Raw genomic sequence first — 24965 nt, 5'->3', positions numbered from 1 at the left:
TTATAATTTTAGCTCTTACTGATTTGCTTGTTTTTAAGTAGATGTTTATACCTATGTTTATGAGAGATAGTGGTTGGTAACTTTCTTTGCTGGCAATGTTTTTGTTTGGATTTAGCATCAGGTTAAATAAAATGAGGTAGTAAATGTCCCCCCTCTTCTTTTTCATTTCCTGGAATGGTTTATGTAGACTTGGTATTAATTATTCCTAAATATTTGGACAATTTCAATAGTGAAATCGCCTCGCATCTAGTTTTCTTGGTAATCATAAGTCTGGTGCTGGCTTGAGTTGTGTGAGTTGTTCTAGTGAATTAACCTGCGAATCTGAGCTATATTAGTAAGTATGGATGACCTGGGGTCTGAAGTGGGGGCAGCCTCGTGGAGCATTTGACCCTTAACTGTGAGGCTGCACTAACTCCAGGTAGTTAGGGGGAGAACTGCATTGCAGGCCACCCCAGGCGGGTAGGAACAGACCAGCTGGTCTTCCAGGGGCCCCTTCGCTGCAGCAGGAGATCCAGGTTCTCTGTTGGGAATGACTGAGCTGAAGTCAACAGAAACTTTTTATTCTAGTCACTTTGATTTCATTTAGTTCAGATAACATCTGAAACTCCTCTTCATTTGTAAAACATTATTGGAATTTCATCTCTTAATGGGATGAATATTGGGGAGGGGCCTTTCATTGACACCACATTTCAAACTTCCTTTTGTTAGGTGTTGCTCTAGCCATGTTTCTCCTAGTGCCACAGTGAGATGATGGGCTGCACGAAAGTTACTCTTCTTTATAAAGTGGGAGAAGGTGAGCTGGGTCTGAGAGCAGGCATGCATGTGCCTCTATCATAGGAACATCTTCTATGTTTAGGTTAAAAAAAATGCATGGAGAATAATCTGGAAAGTGATTCCCTTGGAAAGTCTGTGTATTCCAGGGGTCCACATACCCTAGTTGGAAAAGTCCTATTTCAGTACATTGGTTAACAGAGCTTCTGCTTCACTTACTTTCATGTTTAAATTGCCTTACTTTCTTTAATTATAAAACCAGCCCCTGTGTATTCCAAAAATTCTTTTCCTTGGTCTCATTTCTCAGAGATGGTCACCGTTAGCAGTGGAATGCTGTACTAGATTTTTCCTGGCCGTTTCATAACATTCTATCACCACTTGCCCTGGGTGGCCGCAGACATTCCTGTCCTTTACAGCACAGTAACCCCACTTTCACTCTTCTTTGGGCATCTTTCCTAAAGCCACAAGGAGTAAAGATAGTCTCTTCAATAAATGGTGCTGGAAAAACTGGAAAGCCACATGCAAATGAATGAAATTGGACTACAGTTTTTCCCCATGTACAAAAATTAATTCAAAATGGATCAAAGACTTAAATATAAGTCCTGAAACAATAAGTGACATAGAAGAAATTATAGGTACCAAACTTATGGACCTTGGTTGTAGAGAACATTTTATGAACTTGATCCCAACGACAAGGGAAATGAATGTAAAAATAAATGAATGGAACAATATAAAACTTAGAAGCTTCTGCACAGCTAAAGATACTGAAACAAACAAAACAAAGAGGCAGCCAACCAGATGGGAGATGATATTTGCTCTGACAAAGGTTTAATTTCCAAGATATATAAAAAACTCAATACCAAACAACCCTATCAAAAAGTGGGCATAGGACCCAAGGAGACAGGAACAGCCAATAGATAAATGAAAGGATGTTTGATCTTACTGGCAATTAGGGAAACGCAAATCAAAACTACAATGACATACCACCTATACCTGTTAGCATGGCCATTATCAACAAGACAAGCAATAACAAGGGTCAGAGAGGTTGTGGAGAAAAGCGAACCCTCATTCACTGCTGGTGGGAATGTAGACTGGTGCAGCCACTGTGGAAAGCAGTCTGGCGATTCCTCAAAAAATTAATAGTGCTACCAGCAGTCCCTCTCCTGGGTATATGCTTGAAAACCTGAAAATGATGTATTCACAAAGATGTATGCACCCCAATGTTCATTGCAGCATTACTCATGATGGCCAAGACACGGACACAACCAAAGTGTCGTGCAATAGAGGACTGGATAAAGAAGATGTGGTCCATTATACACAATGGACTACTTCTCAGCCATCAGTTACATGCTCATATCTCTCCATCTACAGCACCATTTCCAGCTCTTACTATTGTCTCCAATTTCTCCCTTTTCTCCCTCCCTGTAACCCATTCCAATCATGACTTACTTCCATTTTTCTCCTGATACTTTTCTTGTTAAGGCACCAGTTACCTTAATATTGCAACATCCAGTTGTTCTCACGTTACTTGAATTCGTAGCAGCATTTACCATGATTCCCCATTCACCCTTTGATACCTTTGTCCACTGGGCTTCCAGAACACATCCACACCACACCTTTGCTCTTGGTTCTCTTTTCAGGCCACTGGCCACTCCTTCTCTTCTCCCAAACTCTGAATTTTGAAGTGATACTTTTCTTTATCCTCTGGCTACAATGATTCTTTTGGGGATTTTAATCCAGCCCCATGCTTTGTATACCGTCCACAGGTTCCAGTGGTGAGCAAATGTCCACCTTAAAAATAGACTTCTCTCTTGAACTGCAGACTCAGATGTCTAACTGCCCGCATTATCTTCCTCAGTTAGCTCTCTACTTGGCAACTAATACTTAACCAATCTCCCAGTTCCCCTCATTTGTTTAGGGGACAACCAAAGCCACAACTTTGGAGTCAGTACTGACTCCTCTTCCTCTCACATCTGACATTTAACCCATCAGCACATCCTGTCACCGCCACTTCTCATTATACCCAGAATTCCACCTTTCACCATCTGCCTGCTGTGACTTCAGTCCAGGACAGTATGACCTCGCCTTGGTTATTGTGACATGAGCTGTGTCCCTGCTCCATCCTGGCTCTTCTTTGGGCTGTTTTGATCACATCACAATAGATCCTTTAAAAATATCTGTCAGATCATGTCACCGTAAGTTCAACAGGTCCAGGGGCTTCATGTCCCATCGTGAGAAATTCCAGGGGCCCTACAGTGACCACCAGCCTGCAGCATGGCCCATTCACCCTCCATTACCTTCCTGGCATCATCTCCTGCTGAGCCCTCACATGGCTGCAGCTGTAAGGGCCCCTTGCCCACCCGTGAGTATCTGCAAGTCTTGTTCTTTAATTCCTGCTTTAATGTCCTACTCAATGCTAGCTTTGTAGGCCCTCTCTAACTTAAATGTCGTTCCTGCTTTGTGTTTCTTTCTTCACTGAAATAGGATAGGTCCTTGAGGAAGAGGGTTATTTTGCCTGTTTGTTCAGTGTTATGCTTACATGCGAATGGCACGGAGTACATGCTCAACAAAATGTGAACGAATATTCAAACAGAAGAGTCATTTAGCTCACTTGATGGACATCTAGCTCACTATGTTCATTAAGCACTTTAATTTAAACTTCATTACCATCACGTGAGGTTGGCAGTAGACTACTTAGATTTGAGAAAAGTGAGATTGAGGGGCTCCGTCAAATTCCTCTGGTCTGGAAGCTGGCGCTCAGCTCAGCCATTCCCACTCCAAGCCCAGGTTCTCACTTTGTGAGGGAGCAGGTGACGGATCCTCCCAGGAGAATCGTGAGTTTCCATCTTGTGTTTCCTGCTTGTCGAGCCCAGAGGCATCTCTCCTTTCCTGCTCTATCCCGAGCCCCAGCGGAGGGCTGGGCACCTTGTAGGGGCTCAGAAGATATTTGTCTCCACAACTAAGGTCCCAAGTTTGCCCAGCTGAATGTCCCGTGGCCACAATGGTCTTAATGTCTATATTGTGACATCTCCATTGGTGACTAAAGGCCACGTTGGGGCAGGGCTAGGGAATCCGAAGGGAAATGCTAGGAGTACAGGGCGTGTTTTCCAAAGGTGGTGACTGCTCTCATCTCAGGACATCTTGTTTTCAGCCTTCTCCGCCCTCTGTTCTGTGTCCGTGCAGCGAAGGCCTGAGGGTGCCATAGGGAACGCCATGCAGACGAAATCAATGCCTTCTGAGATGAGCGCGGGGGGCGAGGCTTCCCTTTGAGGGTGGGTATTTTATTTATTTTTATTTTTTGTGCTGTGCAGGAGGAGGGAGGGAAGAAAGGAGTTGAACAAAAGGAAAAGGATCCACGGGAAATAACAGCAGGAAGAAAGTCACTGCAATCTGCTGCCTCTGTCTCTCTATGGGACAAGTAGTTGCAGCTGCAGAGCTATTGCAGCCGTGCTTTTGTAGTCTATCCCTTTTATGATGGAAAGGCTCTGGTTGGATGTGTCCCCTGTTGTTTACAACTTTCTTAAAAGCAGTTTGAATAAGAATAAAAACGTGCATTTAAACAATTACTCTCCAGATAAAGTTTCTCATCCTCTATGGCAATCCCAGGGCAATCAGTTGCTTTAGGGAAGGGCTACCACAACGCTTGGAACCGTGTCCACGTGAACGAATTGGGGAAGTGAGGATCCAAGGGCAGCCTCTTCACCTTACAGTCCCGCCAATATTTTAAGTCACCTTTTTAAAAAGAAAATGTGCCACCTGATTGCATGTTCAGAATGAAGAAAAGAATTAAGAAACAGTTTCAAGTTTCCCCACTTATGAAACATGTTTCCAGGGCACTGAGAATGGAGTCTGGCATGTAGTGCTCTGTATCCAAGTGTTGGTTAAATAAGTCAGAATGAACACCTTCCATCCACCTACCCAGACAAAATGGGAAAGGCAGTGGCTCAGCAGCTGACGAGGATGAACAGACAGCACCTGGGGGCAGAGTGTGCTTTTTCTCTCTGGCCCGTTTCTCTCTTAGCCAGCTCCTCTCTGGGTAACCCAGTCTCATCTACTCAAACCCACACCTTGAAACCCTGAAAGAAACTCCATAGGGAAGTTTCAGCCACAACCTCCCACTCATTGCATGGGTCTCATGTATATAGATTTAGTTTTCAAGACAGAGCTCCAACGAAAATATTCCCCACTGTTTAAAATGGAAAACACACCTCCGTTTCAACTGGAAATGGCCACTCTCTGATACTAAGCTGTTGAACATGGCATCCCTCCTGAACCTAGTTAAATAACTAAGTTTGCCACAAAGCCACTAGTCTTTTATCTGTTCTCAGATTTCACCTTTTCTCATCTAGCAACACTATATTGCATAGTTGTGATAATTGTGATGGTTAATTTTGTATGTCTGCTTGACTAGGCCATGGGAATACCCGTATATTTGGTCAAATGTTATTCTGGGTGTTCCTGTGAGGGTGTTTCAGAAGGTATTTTGAGTAAAGCAGATTGCCCTCCCTAATGCGGGTGGGCCTCATCCAATCAGTTGATGGTGGGAATAGAACAAAAAGCCTGACTATCCCCTGAGTAAGAGAGAATTCAGTCTTTTTATGCCTTTGGATACAAATCCAAATAGGCTCTTGCTGGTTCTCAAGTCTGACAGCTTTTCAGCTGCAATGACACCAGCAGTTCCCTGGTCTCAGACCTTTGGGCTCAGACTGGAACTAAACTGTCAGGTCTTCTAAGCCTCCAGCTTGCAACTCATCCTTTGGATCTTGGGTCTTGCCAAGACCCGTAACCAATCAATCACAATCTCTCCTCCTCTTCTCTCTCTTCCCATCTCCTTTTCTCCCTGCCCATCGCCGCCTTCCCCAAACCTTCCATCTCCTGTCTTCTCTCCATCCTCATTCTTTATATCTACTTATATCCTATTGGTTCTGTTTCTCTGAAGAACTCTAATACAATGTTATAATACATGCTGCTCAGATGATATAATCAGTGATTTCTGTGTGTAACCTGTACTGGATCCTTATCTTCTGCCATCATGCTTTGGGCATTTTTAAGTACCTGTTTCTGAGTTCCTATCTCCTAGGCCAGGAGCTGTAGACTACAAAGAAGTAAGGCACACGCGTGTTCAAAGATCATAGTTCAGTGTCAACAGTACACACATCTAGAAAAGGCCGTCTATGCAGAGCCCCATAAACACTGTCGTCAAGTGGGAGAGCATTTTCAGTGGGAAGCTGAGCCATGTCTTGTGACCTGCTGAGGAGGAGATGCCACTTTGGCTGTAGTTGGGGTGATATTAGCTACATCACTCCTCCTGCCCCTCGTTCTGTGAGAATATGGATGCTGTCTGGGTTCAAAGCTCACCTCTTTCTAATTTCTAGTTGTGCGACCTTCGGTAAGTTGATTTTTGTACATTTTGTTAAATGTAAAACAAATAAAATTAGCACCTACCTCATAGCACTTTAATAAGATTACACAGGATAATATTTGTAAAGAATTTAGAACAGTGCCTGCAAGTTACCATATTTTATTAAATCCCAGAGGCTGTCAGTTGTGAGACAAACTGCTGTTATGTGTATTTCTAACAAAGAAAAGCAATGCCAATTATTGTGGTAAGGTGGTATCAGTTGTGACACCTCCCAACAGGTTAAAAAATGAACAAATATATATCTTAAAATCAGTAAAATACAATAGTGGGTGCTGTAAAATGAATAAAACCCTAGACCAGGCAAGCTGATTATTCAGACAAGTTTGAATAGGAAGAAAACCCCTTTCATTTGTGTTTGTCAATGGTTATCTAGATAACAACAAAATTCCATGCAAATTATCCTATATAATAAAAGGCTAATATGCAAATTGTCTCCTCAACCAGGAGTTCGACCAGGAGTTCGACCGGGGACCAGGGCTGGCCAGCCAACCACCTGGTCCCCTCCCCCTGGCCGCCCTGCCCCAATGGGCCCCAATCAGGGCGGGCTAGCCAGACCCCACCCATGAATGAATTCATGCACTGGGCCTCTAGTATTATTAATAAATGTCCCAATCACTTCTTGACTATTCTAAGAAGTTTCTAAAGCACATTTATTTTCTTAATCAGGTTTAAAGCTGCTTTCATTCTGGACTCCCTGGGGTCATTTAAAATCTAATTAAGGCATGATGGCAATTATGGACTGAATGTTTGTGTCCCTACTCCTGCCCCAATATGACTGTATTTGGAGACAGGGTCTGTGAGGAGGTGATAAAGGTTAAATGAGGTCATGAAGACAGGCCTAATCTAATAGTGCTGGTGTCCTTACCAAAAAGGGGAAGGGACCCAGAGCACTATATCCCTGTGTAGACAGGTTAGAAGGTGGCAACGAGAGCCAGGAACAGACCCCTGACCAGGAACGGAATTGGCAGTATCTTGATCTCACATCCACCCACCAGAATGATGAGAAATTACCTGTCATTTGAGCCACTCGGTATGTATTTTGTTATTGCAGTTTGAGCAAACTGAGACAGTGGCTGCAGGGAGTACTGTCGATGAGACAGGACCTGGGATGAATTCCCGCTGCCCCAACGTGGCTAGTCAGCTGTCAGGAATGTTACCTGAAGTGCTTATTTGCAACTGGAGGCCAGAAAAGGATCTCCCACCAACTCTTCCCAGTCCTCGCTTTTCTGCTTACTCAGATCTAAAGCCCAGGGTTACTACTGACATTGGAATTACTATTAAATTTTTTTACAATTGCATACAACTACCTATGGGAAATCACACTCTTGTTGTGAACATTTGATTAAGTTTATATTTTAACTAGAGGCCCGGTGCACAAAATTCATGCACTCAGCAGCGTGTGTGTGTGTGTGTGTCCCTCAGCCCGGCCTGGGCCCTCTTGCAGTCTGGGAGTCCTCAGGGGATGTGCGGGCCTAAGCCATCAGTCGGACATCCTTAGCACAGCCACGGAGGTAGAAGAGGCTCTCGCCACTGCTGCTGGGCTCTCCAGCCATGAGTCCAGCTTCTGGCTGAGATGGGCTCCCCCTGTGGGAGTGCACTAACCACTAGGGGGCAGCTCCTGCGTTGAGCGTCTTCCCCCCTGGTGGTCAGTGTGCGTCATAGCAACTGGTCATTCCACCATTTGGTCGATTTGCATATTAGCCTTTTATGCCTGCGGGATCATGCCAAAACTGGCTCTCAGACATCCCCCAAGGGGTCCCAGATTGCAAGAGGGTGCAGGCCAGGCTGAGGGACCCCATGGGTGCACAATCGAGGCCTGGGAGGGACACGAGAGGTTGGCCAGCTGGGGATGGACCATGGGAGTATTCCAGGGCATGTCCAGCCTGTCTCACTCCCGGACCCCAGCAGCAAGCTAACCTACTGGTCAGAGCGTCTGCCCCCTGGTTGTCAGTGCACGTCATAGTGAGCGGTTGAGCGGCCTTAGCATATCATTAGCATATTACGCTTTGATTGGTTGAACAGATGACAGGATGACCAAACACTTAGCATATTAGGCTTTTATTATATAGGATTACTTCTTTCACATTTATGCTTTCTTCTGCCGCAGGCTGACCCTCTCTTGCTGGGGTTCTTCTCTGGGTACTGGTTCTTCTTTTATATGTTTTACAAACAGAACTTCCCCTTAGTATTTGTTTTCCCCAGTCACTAAATTTTGCTCCCACCAATATTTAAGATAGTATGACATGGGAGAGCCAGAAAAAATTCAGAATAACATAAAGCTTATTTTGTGGGAGGCCTGTTTTTATGGATGAAAAGTCAGAATTGTGGAATATTTTTAAACTGGTTATGTGAAGCACATTACCAAACAGCAGGAGCCAAGGAAAGCCTTTCCCAGTGGGAAACCCTGCGGAAACCTCTTCTAATGAGTGATGCGATTGCTTGTAGTTCACAGAATCATTTATATGTAAATGGTGTATCTGAGAAGCATGAGGGTGCTCTAAAAGGTTGCCTTTTATTAATCATTTCTAAACCTCGCCTCCTCTGCACTCCTGTTTATGTTGCTTTTATTGGAGCAAAGCTCAGTCCCTGCATCTTGGTGCAGCCAGAGTTGGCAGTTTAGTTATTTGTTGTCATGCAACCAATTAGCTGAAATGTTAGAAGCTTAAAACAATCCACAAGCTATTTCACATGGGCTGTGAGTGGAATCTGGGAGTGGCTCAGTGGGGTGGGCCTGCCTCCTTTGTAGGATTCCAGTTGAGCTGTTGCTGGTGTTGCAGTCTTTGAAGACTCAGTGGAGGACAGTGGTAGTTTGCACCTCCATTCACTCAGATGACTGACTGATGGCAGTAGACTTCAGTTGTGGGCCCAGCGGCCTCTTCATGGAGCTACACACAACATGGTTTCCCCAGAGTGAGTGGTGAGCACGCAAGTGAGTGCGCTGCTGTCTTTTATAACCTAACGTGGCGGTGACAGCCACCACTGGGCGTCTCTGTGTGCCACAGAGCAGCACCGGCCCGTGGGGAAGGCAGTCTGCTTACCAGCTCACTTCCGGGACTGTTGGCTGCAGACCTCAGTTTCTTGCCACACAGGCCTCTCTCCAGGGGCTCTCATGCCATGCTTGCCCCAGAGGGCGTGATCTGAGGTGCACTGAGTGGCCACCCAGTCTTGGAAGTGACGTGCCATCACTTCTACTGCCTGCCCTTGGTCATAAGGACCAAGCTGTTTCCATGTGGGAAGGGACTGCACAAAGCTGTGGACACTAGGAGGCGGGATGGTTGGGGGCTGAGATGGTGGTTTCACAGATGACCTTGCCTTGAGCAGTATGACAGACTCATACAATGGAATGATTCATTCAGGGTCAGCCACAAGGAACATTCCACTTAATAAGATAAGTTCTCTCTCGGTTCTGCAGTCTCCTGATACTTTCCCAATAAATTCTCTTCAGATTAATTTGGCTCGGATCAGTTTCTGTTGTTATAACAAGAGACCCCCTAAGTAATAAAATGTATTGTGATATAAATTAAACAACCTACTCCCTGTTACAAACTGATTGCCCTGAAAGCTCAGTACCCCTCTGACAACACATACAGTTGTTGCTCTATTATTGACTGTGTTCTCCACACTGCTTTACATCCCCATGCCTCTGTTTATAACTGGTCATTGTACTTCTTAATCCCTTCCCCCTTTTCACCCAGCCCCCAACTCACTCCTATCTAGCAACTGCCAATTTGTTCTCTGCATTTCTGAGTTTCTGTTTTCTTCGTTTATTTTGTTTTTTAGATCCCACATATAAGTGAAATCATATGGTATGTGTCTTTCACTGACTGATTTCTCTTTATTAAAATCAATTAGTAACCTTAATGATATCTGCAAAATCTGTGCCATGTAAGTAATATAACATAACCATGGGTTGAATCTTTTGGGGGTCGAATTTCTTTCTACCACAGGCTCATAGAAATTATTTGCACTATTCTTGAGAGCTTTAAAAAAATGTTCAAACTTACCTTTGTTTTTTTTTTTAATTTGTATTTGCCATAACCTTTTAAAGCAGAATGTGACGAGAGCACTGCACTTCTATTCACAAAACTTGCTCCGAGTTAATTTCAAACGGCTTTACAACATATGCCTAGGTAGCTTATATTTCTGCTATGCTACACAATCCTTTTCTTTGGAGAGAAACCCTATGGACAGTTACTAGGAGAACTACAAAAAGTTTTATGAGCAGTTCTCTAAAAATATTAAGCTTGGAATTCATGAAGATTCTCAAAACCGGAAGAAGTTCTCTGAGCTATTAAGATACTACACATCTGCTTCTGGTGATGAGATGGTCTCCCTCAAGGACTACTGCACAAGAATGAAGGAGAACCAGAAACACATCTACTACATCACAGGGGAGACCAAGGACCAGGTCACTAACTCAGCCTTTGTGGAGCATCTTCGGAAGCACGGCCTAGAAGTGATCTATATGATCGAACCTATTGATGAGTACTGTGTGCAGCAGCTGAAGGAGTTTGAGGGGAAAACCTTAGTGTCAGTTACCTTTGTTGTTTTTATATGAAAAACAAAACATAGCCACTGTCAAACAACCCTGAAAAATGCATGCTGGAAGAAGAAATGATCAAATGATCACTGAAGTATCATCCTCCTCACTGTGAATTCTTTCTTTAAAAAGTTTTAAAAATTAAAATATAGTTAATATACAATATTACATTAGTTTATGTGGAGAGCAGCTACAGTGTTTGGACAGGTTCAAGCCTCAGACTAATGAGAGGGCACAGTCCTCTCATGGCCACGTGCAAGTTGCAGCTTGGAGGACAAAGCCCTTCCAGCACAATTATAGCCAACAGCTATAGTTGTAAGCTTGAACCTATGGTCCGATCACGTGGCCCCATGTGCCTGAGTGATGTGGGCTTGATAGAGTTCAGGTGCATGTAACTGAGTAGATTTGAAACCCACGAGAACATTGTAACCATGCCCTTACTTTGCCTCGTGGAATCTGGCTATAAAATAAAGAGATGGCTTACAGGCCATGGCACTGTCTCTCTCCATCAGAGAGGGCAGCGTCCCACCCAGACCCAGCTTTCTTCTCTTGTCTGTCTTTTCTAAATCCTTCACTGCCCCCACTCAGGTTCACCATTGGCTGTGCTGGCATGGCACAAGTTTAAGTTGAACAATATGTTCATTCAGCACTTATATGCCTAATAAAGTGATCACCATAATAAGTCTAGTAACCACCCAACACCCTACAAGGTTATTTTTGTATTATTGACTCTATTCCCTATGTCACACATTACATTCTGTGACTTACTGATTTTATAACTGGAAATTTGTACCTTTTAATCCCCTTCATGTTTCTCACTCTTCTCCCCATACCCATCCCCTTCCCCTTGGCAAATATCAGTCTGTTCTCTATGAGTCTGTTTTTGTTTTGTTTGCTTATTTTTATTTTTTGGATTCCACATATTAATGGGATCATATAGTATTTCTCTTTCTCTGAATTAATTCACTTAGCATATACTTCATTCATGTTGTTACAAATGGTAAGATTTCATTCTTTTTTATGGCTGAGTAATATTCCAGTGTGTGTGTGTGTGTGTGTGTGTGTGTGTGTGTGTGTGTATGTGTACTGCATCTTCTTTATCCATTCATCTATCAGTCACTGAGGTTACTTCCATATCTTGGCTCTCCTATCTAATAAAAGAGTAATATGTAAATTAACCATCACTCTGCGACAAAGATGGAGGGGCCCATAGTGGCCGGGGCGGGACATTGGCGGCATCACCCCGGCAACACAAGCCCAGCGTCCGCGCCCCGGCCACGCGGAGGGAGGGGAGGGGCCTCGGGCCGGAGGCCAGGGTGAGGGATGCTGGCATTGTTGTGGGCTGGGCTGAGGGACCCCCACCCCCTGTGCATGAATTTCGTGCACCAGGCCTCTAGTTTTAAATAATGCTGCTATGAACATAGTGTGCATGTATTTTTGAGTTAGTTTTATTTTTGACTTTTGACAGATATCCAGAAGTGGAATTGCTGGGTCACATGGCAGTCCTATGTGAGGAACCTCCATACTGTTTTCCATAGAGGCTGCAACAACCTGCATTCCCCCAACAGTGCATGAGGGTTTCCTTTTAGCTACATTCTCGACAACACGTTTTTCTTTGTAATAGCCAAGCTGACAGGTGTGAGGTGATTTCATTGGGATTTGATTTGCATTTCCTGATGATTAGGGATGTTGAGCATCTTTTCATGTGTCTGTTGGCCATCTGTATATCTTCTTTGGGAAAATGTCTATTCAGGTCCTCTAATTTAAATCAGATTTTTTTTATGTTGACTTGTATGAGGTCATTATATATTTTGGATATTAAACCCTTGTTGCATGCATCAAAATTGCAAATGTATTCTGCCATTTAGTGGGTTGCCTTTTAATTCTGTTGATAGTTTCCTTTCCTTTGCAAAATCTCTTTAGTTTAATGCAATCTCATTTGTTTATTGTTGGTTTCATTGTCCTTGCTTGGGGAGACATACACAGAAAATTATTACTAAGATTGATGTCAAAGAATTTACTACTTATGTTTTATTCCAGGAGTTTTATGGTGTCTGGTCTTGCATTTAAGTCTTTAATTCATTTTGAGTTTATTTTTTTATATAGTGTAAGAAAGTGGTCTAGTTTCATGTTTTTGCATGTAGCTGTCCAGTTTTCTCCACACCATTCATTGAATAGACTATCTTTTCCCCATTGTATGTTCTTGCCTCCTTTGTCATAGATTAATTGACCATGTGGGAGTGGGTTCATTTCTGAGCTATTTATCTTGTTCCATTGATTTATGTGTCTACTTTTTTTTTTGCCAGTATCAGACTGTTTTGATGATTATAGCTTTGTAGTATAAAATCAGTGAGTATGACACCTCCAACTTTGTTCTTCTTTTTCAAGATTACTTTAGTTATTTGAGGTCTTTTGTGTTCCATATAAATTTTAAAATTATTTGTTCTAGTTCTGTGAAAAATGCCATTGGTATTTTGATAGGGATTGCATTGACCCTATGAGTGCTTTGTGGACAGACATTTAACAATACAGTAAGCATGGTGTATCTTTTCATTTATTTGTGTTCCCAGTTTCTTTCTTCAATATCTTTTTTTAAAAAATATATTTTATTGATTTTTTACAGAGAGGAAAGGAGAGAGATAGGGAGTTAGAAACATCGATGAGAGAGAGACATCGATCAGCTGCCTCCTGCACATCTCCTACTGGGGATGTGCCTGCAACCTAGATACATGCCCTTGACTGGAATCGAACCTGGGACCTTTGAGTCCGCAGGTCGACGCTCTATCCACTGAGCCAAACCGGTTTTGGCCTTTCTTCAATATCTTATGGTTTCCAGTGTATAGGTCTTTCACCTGCTTGGTTGAATTTATTCCTGTGTATTTTATTATTTGTGATACAATTATAAATGTGATTTTTTTTCTTGATTGCTCTTCCCAATGGTTTGTTATTAGTGTATAAAAATACAACTGACTTCTTTTATAAAAATCTGTTTTTATTGATTTTAGAGAGAGAAGAAGGAAGAAGGATAAAGAGATATAAATATCAATGAGAGAGAAACATCAATCGGCTGCCTCCTGCACACCCCCCACTGGAATTGAACAGTGACCTCTTGGTTCATGAGTCAGTGCTCAATCATTGAGCCACACCGGCCAGGCCACAACTGATTTCTTTTTTAAAAATATTTTTATTGATTTTAGAGAGAGGAAGAAAGAGGGAGATTCTTTCAAAGATGAGAAAGAATCATTGACCAGCTGCCTCCTGCACACCCTACACTGGGGATTGAGCCTGCAACTCTGGCATGTGCCCAGGACTGGAGTCAAACCCGGGACCCTTCAGCCCTTCAGTCTACAGGCCCATGTTCTACCCACTGAGTCAAACTGGTTAGGGCCACAACTGATTTCTTATATTAATTTTGTGTTCTGCAACTTTACTGAATTCACTTTTTAGTTCTCATAGTTTTTTGGTGACTTTTTTATGGTTTTCTATATATAGTATTATCTCATCTGCAAATAGTTACAGTATAATTATTTGTAGTAATCTCTTATGATTCCTTTTATTTCTGTGGTGTCAGTTGAAACTTCCCCACTTTAATTTCCCATTTTATTTATTTGAGTCCTTTCTCTCTTTTTTTTATGATTCTGGCTAAAAGTTTATCAATTTTAAAAAATCTTTTCAAAATAACCAGCTTTAGTTTTATTGATCTTTTCTATTGTTTTCTAAAGCTGTATTACATTTATTTCTGCTTCGATCTTTATTATATCCTTCTTTCTATTAACTTTTGGCTTTGTTTTTTCTTTTTTCCTAGTTGCCTTAGGTGTAAAGTTACATTTGTTATTTGAGATTTTTCTTATTTCTTGAGGTTGGTCTGTATCGCTGTGAACTTCAATCTTAGAACTGCTTTTGCTTACCCCATAGATTTTAGAATGTTGTTTTCACTTTCATTTGTCTTAAGATATTTTTTTCTTTGATTTCTTTGTTAACCCATTAATCATTAAGTAGCATATTGTTTAGCCCCCTGTGTTTGTGCTTTTTCATTTTTTTCTTATAATTGGTTTCTAGTTTCATACCATTGTGGTCTGAGAAGATGCTTGATATTATTTTATTCTTAAACTAGTGACCTGGTGCACGGATTCATGCACATTGAAAGGAAATTAACTAGAAGGTGGCTGGTGGGTGGGACTGGGTGAAATGGGCCGGACACGCCCTGAAGCCAACCTCCTGCAGTCCCTCCCTGGCATCTGCGGAGTGAGCAGGGTCTCTCCGGCAGGCGGGGCCCTCCACCTGGCCTGCAGGGATCGGGCCAAAACTGGCTCTCTGACATCCCCTGAGGGTTCCTGGAGTGCCAGAGGGCACTCTGCAAAGTTGTTGTCATACAGGGTGTAGAATGTGAATGCAAGTGTGCAGTAAACTAGATTCGGGGCCAACAGTGCCCCAGCAACAACATAACCCATGGCCGAAGATGGAATCACGCGGCCCTGCGAGGAATCAGGCTCCCTCCTCTCTCGTTTTGAAGTGCATCACCCGAGAACTGCCACTGCCATCACTGCAGCTTGGCTGCTTCTGCATTGAGTGTGTGCCCCCGGTGGTCAGCGCTCATCATAGTGACCAGTTGGATGGTAGGAGGGACACTTAGCATATTAGCTATATATACCTATATCTATATATCTATATTGATATCGATATAGATATATAGATATATAGATATATAGATATATAGATATAGATATATAGAGATAGAGATAGAGATATATATAGATATATATAGATTGAGAATTGTCTGTGGCCTAATGTGGTCTATCTTGGAGAATGTCCCAGTGCTTCCTGGACTTGGATGCCTATTTCCTTTGCCAGGTTAGGGAAGTTTTTGTTTATTATTTCTTTGAATAGGTTTTCTGTCCCTTTCCCTCTCTTCTCCTGGGACTCTATAATGCAAAAGGTAGAATGCCTAATTTTGTCTCAGAGGTTCCTTACACTCTCATTTTAAAAATTTATTTATTTTTGGTTTTCCAATTTGGTGATTTCCACTATTTTGTCTACCATGTTGCTGACCTGTTCTTCTGCCTCATATTTGCTATTGATATTCTCTAGTATATTTTCCTTTAATTATTGTATTATTTAGTTCTGATGTTTTTATCTCTTTGTTGAAGTGCTCCCTGTGTTTATCCACTCCTCTCCTGAGTTTGGTGAGCACTCTTATGACCATTACTTTGAATTTTTTATCTGGTTGATTGCCTGTCTCCACTTTATTTAGTGCTTCTTTTAGGGTTTTGTCTTGTTTTCTAATTTGGAAGAAATTTTGTGTCTCCTCATTTGGTCTAAGACTCTGTTTCTGTGTATTAGGTGTGTCTCACAGTATTGGAAGTGTGACCTCATATAGAAGGTGCCCCATGGGGCCAGTAGCACAACCCCTGGTCACCAGGGCCTGGTTTTCCAGGGCATCCCCTGTGTGGGCTGTGTATGCTCCTGTGCTTGGGCTGCAACTGTGAGGGCACTGTGTTGGGTGGGCTGGTCTGCAGCTCATTTGTCTGATGGCGTGGCCTGCTGAGGGGTAGTGGGGGGTTGGGCTGGCCTCTGGCCTGGCCTGCTGCCACTGTTGCTGGTGTACAGAGCAGCCTCCAGGGTGGATGGCTGAGGCCTGGTCACTACTATTGTGGATACATTGGTGTGTAGGGTCTGGCCCCTCAACCTCACTTTGGGGATGTTTCTGGCCATCTCCAGGCAGTGGGGACAGAGCCCCCACTTTCCAGGCCTCCTGGGCTGCCACTGAGTTCTAGGGTGGGGAGCAGAGTGCTGCTTTGGAAGGTGGTTGGCTGGGTAGGTCCTCAGGGGAATGCCAGGTGGGTGGAATGGTTAGCAGCGTAATGGAGAGTGTCAGGCAGGCTGGAGAGCAGGAGAGCAAACAAAACAAACAAGGGGAGAAAGGCACTCACTATTGCCTCCGTTCCCAGAGAGAGCCCACTAAATCCCTCCAGTGGACACCCTAAACATAGTCACTATATCTCTTTCACGAATGACCCCCGTGCTTTGATTCAGAATGAGTGACTTGTGCACAGACCCTGGGAGGGAGGGTGCTCGCTATCCCAGAGCCCTCAGTTTCTGGAACACAAGCCCTGCTGGTTCTCACAACCAGATGTTAGGGCCTCCTCTTCCTGGAGCAGGTCCACGCTGGAGAGCCTGAGGGGGGTCAGACGCCTCACTCCTCCAGGCGGCCTTCAGGCTGTGATATCCCTCCCACTGTGGAATGCCTCTCTGCTGACCCCTTACCCATCTCGATGTGGCTTCCTCTCTATATTCTTGGTTGTAGAGAATTTGTTCTGCAGTTAGTTTTGATGTGTTGGTGGGAGGAGGTGAGCCCAGGATCTTCCTGTTCTGTCATCTTGACCCCACCTCTCCCCTCTGACATTGTTCTAAACATCCTATATAATAAAAGCCCAGTGATCATTACGGTGGAACGACCAGTCGCTATGATGCGCACTGATCACCGGGGCCATACGCTCAGTGCAGGGGGGGGGGGGTGCAGTGAGGCCTGGAGGCGCACTCTATGGCCCAGGGATCCCAGGAACCGCAAGCCCAGAGCTTGCGTTCCAATAAAAAAAATAAATTGGAAAAAAAAAGTGGCTGACGCCACCACCCTGGGAAGAACGGCTCCAGGAGGGAAAGGCCTCCTGAGGTCCCTCCAGTGATGTTCAGTAAGCACAGACCCTCCAACTCCAAAGCCAGTTGCACCGACAGCTGCTTCCTGTCCTGCTCCATGGTGGACGCAGCACTGCCAGGCCGCCTCAGCTCCAACTTCCAGCTTCTGGCCTCCTGCCTGCCCCTTCATATACTACGTGTGCTTGGGGGCATGGCTTCGGCCTCCCCGGCCAATAGCACCTCAGCACAGCCAGAGAGTGGCAGGACACAGCCACCAGGGCTGGCTGGGCATTGATTTGGCCGCTGACTGACAGCAAGTTACACTGTGTGTTTACATTTGTAGACTCCTGCTGCCCGCCTCACCTTCTAGGCTAAGAAAGGCCTGCTTATCTCCGTGTTTCTCCTCCCCTCCGGAATCAAAACCTCTTGGGATGAATGATCCCAGCGATGGCCCCAACACATGCTCGGTGTCACTGTCACAGACATTCCCAGTCATTACAGCCCATTCCTCAGCCCGCAGTGCCCTGCTCCACCCACTGCCACTCCTCACCTGTCACCCCTGAGGACCACCTCATGGTATCCTATTTGAAATGTGAGCAAGATCTCAAATGCCCCCCTGTCAATAGCTCCCTTGCCCTACCTTTCTTCCTCTAAAAACCTTGCATTTTAAGAATATATATTTGATTGATTTTGGACATGGAAATAGAAATATCAATGATAGAGAATCATTGATTGGCTGCCTCCTGCAAGTTCCAAACTGGGGATTGAAACCTCCCCTGGCCCCTTCCCCCATCCCTCCCCCTGGCCAGCAGTCCCCCGGGGGTGTGGCGGTGCCACACTGAGGAAAGAAGGGGAGGGGGGAGACGGGGAACTGTGGGGTGGCAGGGCACCGAGGGCAGCGTCGGCATCTGTTCCTTCCGCACCTGGCCCAGCAACCGTCACCTCCTCTCCCGAACATGCCAGGGCCTTTGGTCTCCGATTGGCCTGGCCCTGATCAGCCCTGATGGCATGCCAGGCCTAGGGACCCCACCCATGCAAGAATTTCGTGCACCGGGCCTCTAGTTTGCATGTGAAATTGCATCAAAATAAAAATTGCAAAGATTCTTAGGCAGCATAGGAAGTTGGAAAATGAAGCCATGGCATCATTCTTGTTCTTGGTGGTGTCCTTTCCTCATAACAGCCCTGGGTCTGTTTTTCTCCCCCGTTACCTACCAGGTCAGCATCATGTCAAGCAGGGGACCTGTGAGGTGGTTGCTGTGCACAGGTGCTGTAACAAAAACCACATAGAAGAGCGATCACAGACAGTCAAGTGTTCCTGCTTCCCAGGACAGGTTGCCGGCACCACTCGGGCTCAGCCTTCCTGTGTTGAAGGTAAGACCGTTCTGGTCTGTTTCTCTAATATTGCAGGAAGGGCCTACAACTACCAAGAATCTCCCAACTTTACTGTCTTTGCAATTCAAAGAAAACTAGGTTTATTCTAGGTCAGTGTTACCCCAAAAGTGAACATAAATGTAACTCCACAAATTTCATAATTAGTAAGCTAGGTTAATAATGGTGTCCCTTAAGAGGTACCAGTGGGGAGTTCCATTACTGGACAGTCAGGAAGTCGTGCTTTGATTTCTTCTGACCCACTATCCCATCTGCTTCCTTAGACACTTTTCTTCCTGCTCTCAAACTCTGGACTCAGCCTGGTTTTCTCACCTTATGTTAATGTTATAGACAAATGTTTTCTTAATTTCTAGTTTATTATTATTTTAACAAACATTATAAAGCATCTTCTTTGGCGCAACTTCTCAGAGAACAATTTGGGATTGTGCGGTATTATTCATTTGTCGTCTCCAAATCCTAGCAGAGCACTCTGCCCAGCAGAGTGAATGTTGATGTTTGTAGGTGGAGGCCTGGGATCGATTCCTTTTGATGTGATGCCTTTTCCCAGGAGACACCTTGTTAGAAACATTAGTTCCCAGGAGATCAGCTATGAGGTTAAATCTTGTAGAGTTTCTCAACAGTGGCATGAAACCTCCCAGAAAATGAACTTTTCCAGTCTCATCTAATGCACATGTAAAGGTCGGCAGTTAAAGCACACATGCACCCACACACACAGACACACGCACAGACATATTCTTAACTGCAGATCTATTGCACAATCGAAAATAATAGCTGACTCCCTCCCCTCTCTCCTCCAGGCACCTCTTTATGGGCTGTTTGCTCACCAGTGGTGTTGTATCAGCGTAATCTCAGTTACTCTAAAGCTGGAGAGGGAACATGGAAAATTTCCCTTCAACGTTTCCTTGTCAGAAACCCTGAGAGCCAAAGGTGTTGCCAAATTCAGGTGTCGTCAGATTTTTATGAAGGTAACATAGTGCATATACCAGCTATCACGTAACAAACCCTCTGTCTTCTCCAGTTGCACCCATAACCACAGCTGTTAATATTTCTACGGTGAGGTATATGGATAGTCATGCAGAAGGGGCAGGTAGGATGAAGAGCCTCACGCTAATTCAAGTCAGGTTTTGCTGCCATCTTACAGAAATCCTTTTCATTTTCAGAGCTTTTTGGATTTGGGGATTATAGGTAAAGGATTGTGTACCTGTAAAAAAAAAAGGTAAAGATCTTTAACACTAAAAATGCATTTAAAAGAAATTTTCTAAATTCCTTCATCTCCAACTGGGACAGTGTATTATGTATTTTCTCCATCAACTGAAGCCAAGTCATAGCCATTCTGTCTCCTTCTCTCTCAGGTCAGTCCACCTTTCTCTGCCCCACTGTCACCCCCCCGCCCCCCCAGTCTAGGGGCCAGCACCACATCCTGCTGAGCTTACTACCCCCCCTCCCCCCCGGGTTCCATTCCCTGCCCTGTTGCAAGAAAGATGCTTCTAAAAAACAGAACTGATCATGTCACTGTTATTCTTGAAACCACAGTTTGGTGACTTCCAGCTGTTTGAAGAATAAATCTATCTTTGGCTATCAAGTCTTATATATCTAAATCATGTTTTACAATTATCAAAGTGTTTTTACTTTAATCCTCACTTAAGGATATGTTTATTGATTTCAGAGAGAGAGGAAGAGGGGAGAGAGAGTGAGAGAGAAACATCGATGTGAGAGAGCAACGTGGATCTGCTGCCTCCCATACGCACTCCAGCAGGGTATTGAACCTACAATCTAGGTCTGTGCCCTAACCGGGAATCGAACCCACCTCCTGTTGATGTATGGGCAACGCTCCAATTAACGGAGCCACCTGGCCAGGGCAATCCTCAAAGTATTGGCACCTGGAAAATAGGAATGGGGTAGCAATTACTATTAGCATCTTTCTCTTAGTAAAGGGAACATTAATACCTTACCCTAAACTAGCTTGTTTTATATTTGGGCAAAATGCCCTTTGGCCACCACCCTAGGGCTACATTTATCTGTTTGGACAATATATTTTCCTGTGTATTTGTGTGTTTAAGATAGATTTGTGGAAAATGCAGATTTTGATATGAATGTGTGTTGTACACAAATGGTATCACATTGGATACTTCTCAATCTAATCTGCTTTAGTCAACGGATAGGCCATAATGTATGCAGCCGTTCTTATACTGAAGGGGCGTTTTGGTTGTGTCTATGGCAAATCAGCAGCCTCACCGGCTAACTGGCTGGTTTCCCTAATGTCATAGGTCAGGAGGTGATGGGGACCGATTATTTGGGGTCTGAGTGGAGTGTGTGCAGCAGAACCTTCTGTGATGATGCACACGTTCTCCTTGCATCTCTGCACCCACATGTCATGATGTGGGCGGGTCCAGGATGATTGGTAGTGACTAACCACATGTGGCTACCGGTTATTTGAAGTGTGTGACTAATTCGAACTGAGCATTTGAAATATGACTAGTACCAATTTAAATGGAAACTTTTGATTAGATGTGCCTAGTGCAGGATAAGTTTTATGTAAATATACAACTTCAGAGCAACATTTGTGGCCAGAGAACACCCAAACTCTGAAAGATGGGTTGTGATTTTGTCTGTGTATTTGTGTTCCCTGAACCTGGCATTGCCTGGCAAACAATTGGTGCTCAATAAATGTTTATTGGATCAAAGTCACAGAGGAGGTAGGAAGTTGTAGTTCAGGCTTTAGTTAGGATATATTTCTGTTTTCACATCTCCCTAATCTTCTAGTCCTTATCTGAATATATTTCCCCCTAATCTTCTAGTCCTTATCTGAATATATTTCCATTAGGGCTTTTTAGTTTTACCTGCCTAATCTTTATCCCATAATAATTATGCAGTATCATGCTGCTAATTGGCTTGTGGGAAGACCTGGTCTCTGCTGATACATTCCTCTTCCCTTATTTGTCAATAAGAATAGAGAGGACCTGAAATATAAAATTCATTTCAATTTACATTTAAATTAAAACAAAGGTGAGAACATGTTGGAGCAGGCACTAATTAATGTTGGCATAGGAAGTGGAACAGCCTCATGCATTTTTATTAATCCACACATCATTTTTTTCATCGCTTTTACATAAAATTATAGCTTTTACAAGTTAAACAGGGAGAACAATTAGCTATCCCCCCCCCCCATTTCCCTCATCGAGCTTCTTTGTTATAATGAATTTATGAGTCTCCCTGAATTATTGAAATGTGTCTTTAATACACATTTGGGATTTGGGAGATGGTCTGGGAATTACTTGGTTGAGGTTATGCTTACTTGGGTCCTCAAACAGACAACTGTTTAGCGGGTCAGTATTTTCCCCTTTGAGTCTTCTCCTGGCATACATAGGCTGTTTAGTGGTGGGAAATGCATTCTACACATTTATCAAAATATAGCTCTATAGAGATCATGCTGAGTGGTTTTATGATAAAATGAGATAAATGAGTAGTACAATGAAACTTAATTTATTTTGTCAAAGGGAATGCTTTCTAAACTGAGTTTAAAAAGATGAAGAAGACAGGCTTAAGAATGGGAGGCAGTTACTTTATAAACATTTTTCTTTTTTTAAAATATTTTTATTGATTTCGGAGAGGAAGGGAGAGGGAGAGATAGAAATATCAATGATGAGAGAGAATCATTGTTTGGCTGCCTCTTGCATGCCCCCTACTGGGGATCGAGCCCACAATCCGGGTATGTGTCCTTGACTGGAATCGAACCTGGGACCCTTCAGTCCGCAGGCCGATGCTCTATCCGCTGAGCCAAACCAGCTAGGGCAACTTTTTTCTTTCTTTTGATGATACCTGAATTTTTTTTCTCAGATGTCGGAACTTGCTGGCTTTGGGATGAGGGTTACTGTTCGCACTGGAGGCGATGTCTGTAGCTCCAACTGTGTGAGATCCAGGTCTGCCTTACAGCTGTGATTTCCCAGGGGTTTCTCATTGCGTGTGGTGTCCTGCCACTTACGATGAAGCAGGGCTCTGGGCTTCTCTGGTCATCAGGTGAATGCCAGCAAGGTGTACTTTGCAAAAGCACTTGGTGAGTTGGACAAATGTGTCTTGCATGTGTGAGTTCATTCATCAACTTTTAATTTAGCAACTTGGTGCCTGGCATGTCCTAGATGCCAGGGAAGGAAGGTAATTAGGCATAGGTCCTGCTTTCAAGGAGCCCACACCTTACTCAGAAGACGGACAATTAAATTCTAGTCGGTGAAGGGCTCTGGGCAGAGCAAAGAAGGGGAGCAGTGGTGAGAGGGAACTGGGCAGTGCAGCCACGTGAAGCACATGAGAATGAGTGGGAGGTGGAAGAAGCGCAGTCTGGCTTGGACATGGCAGGGGACCAGCCTGGAGGTGTAAACAGAGCCATGGGTGTTAGAGGCCGTAGATACAATTACATTTTAGAATTTAATTGCCACCTGCTGGGAATTTGTATTCTGGATTGGATGAAGCAGGGGTGCCAATAAGAAAGGGCATGAAGTGCTGTGAACAAAGTTCATTAAAACAGCCCAAGATTTCCGAGAGTGTAGGTTTCCAAGTGTTAGGCTTGTGGCATTGCCCACGGTGGGGGCATGAAGGAAGACCCGGGGCTGTGGGGCTTGGTGTCTATTGTGGAGTAGGAGTCTTTTAATGAGCCCTAGTTTAATGAGGTCTGATGAACAGCTAAGCCTCTCATTTGGTGTGAGTATCCTATATAATAAAAGGCTAACATACAAATTTGAGCAAACGGTGGAATGACCGGTCACTATGATGTGCACTGACCACCAGGGGGCAGATGCTCAACACAGGAGCTGCCCCTGGTGGTCAGTGTGTTCCCACAGGGGGAGTGCCGCTCAGCCAGAAGCTGGGCTCATGGCTGGTACGCGCAGCAGTGGTGGGAGGCTCTACCGCCTCTGTGGCAGCACTAAGGATGTCCGACTGCCAGCTTAGGCCCACTCCCTGCAAAGAGCGGGCCTAAGCCCTCAGTCAGACATCCTCTGAGGGCTCCTGGACTGCGAAAGGGTGCAGGCCAGGTTGAGAGACCCCTGTACACCCTGCCCCTTCCCCCCTGAGTGCACAAATATCGTGCACTGGACCTCTAGTATCTAATAACCACAAATAATGTTTCTCAACCAGGGTAGACATCCGACAATGTCTCCAGACACTTTGGGTTGTTACCCTGGGATAGAGGGTGCTACTGTCATTGGGGAGGTGGGGGCCAGGCAGACTGCTCAACATCTAACAAGGCACAGGATGGACTCTTGCAATAAGGGATTATTGGCCCCAAATGTCAATAGTGCCAAGGTCAAGAAACCCTGCCGTAGAGGTCCTCACTCCAGGGGTATGTACTTGTGTGAGGGGGCACTTGGCCGAGGACAGACCTGGTCACAAAGGGTCCGGCTCTGCATCCCACCACGCCCACTCAGCGCTCCGTGCACAGTGTGGGATGACAACACTGTGAGTGTGGAGTGGGAAGAAGTGGGATTCCCGAAGCAACATCATAGTGCTGTCATGGCTGCTTTTATGCTTGTTACCTGTCAGGTTGGAATGGCTTTTTGTCTTAAAAAAAAGAGAGAAATATACATTGGCAGGGCTTGCCACCTAGCAATCTTAAAAATTAATAAATGACTTATTTTTTTTTTTTTTTTGAAGATTGTGAGTGTCTTGAAATAACAATGGTGACAGCAAAATAGCTGAAGCTAAAACACAGAATCTCAGAGAGTATTCTGGTGGCTACTTCCATTTTCCAGATGATATATATTCCGGGAAGAAGTTTTCTCCATCTTCCTGTCCATGTGTCAGTGTGAAAACACATCTTTCTTTAGAAAAGCCTTAACTCTGTGTAAGTACAACTGAGCTAAGTCAACAAATGGGAGGCCAGACCTTGAGAAGTGAGCCTGTTTGCTGTTAGTCTTACCCAAAGGTGGCTTATCTAAGTAGCTATATAAACACACATTGTAAGTTGTGTTTAGTGGGATGATATTTATTTAAGATAAGGGATAGAAAACAACCCAAACCCTCAATGTATTTTTTACATCAGAGAGTAAAGAAAATGCACCAGAAGCAGATTAGCTGATTGGACACATTCCTTTTCCCCCTGGAACATTTATAGAAAGTACTACTCACTTCCACACAACCGGGGTTTCACTGTCTTCTTCTTCCTTTCTGCATAAAATGTGAAATTTATTACAGACTGGCATCTTTATGTTTTCATAAGTA

The 24965-nt window shown here is 44.1% G+C and overlaps 1 protein-coding gene across 1 annotated transcript in view; it reads left to right on the top strand.

Moving 5' to 3' along the window:
- The window catches only part of TAFA4 (TAFA chemokine like family member 4), a 157193-nt gene that overhangs the window by 119376 nt on the left and 12852 nt on the right, over nt 1–24965 (top strand). The window contains exon 4 of the mRNA XM_070391737.1: nt 18582–18737. Coding sequence (XP_070247838.1) covers nt 18582–18737 — 156 coding nt within the window. The remainder of the gene's footprint in view (nt 1–18581; nt 18738–24965) is intronic.

Source organism: Myotis yumanensis, unplaced genomic scaffold (assembly GCF_028538775.1).
Source record: "Myotis yumanensis isolate MYYU_CA2020_CCGP unplaced genomic scaffold, mMyoYum1.0.hap1 SCAF_14, whole genome shotgun sequence".
NCBI classification, from domain to species: Eukaryota; Metazoa; Chordata; class Mammalia; order Chiroptera; family Vespertilionidae; genus Myotis; species Myotis yumanensis.
This window is presented reverse-complemented; position numbering and strand designations above follow the sequence as displayed.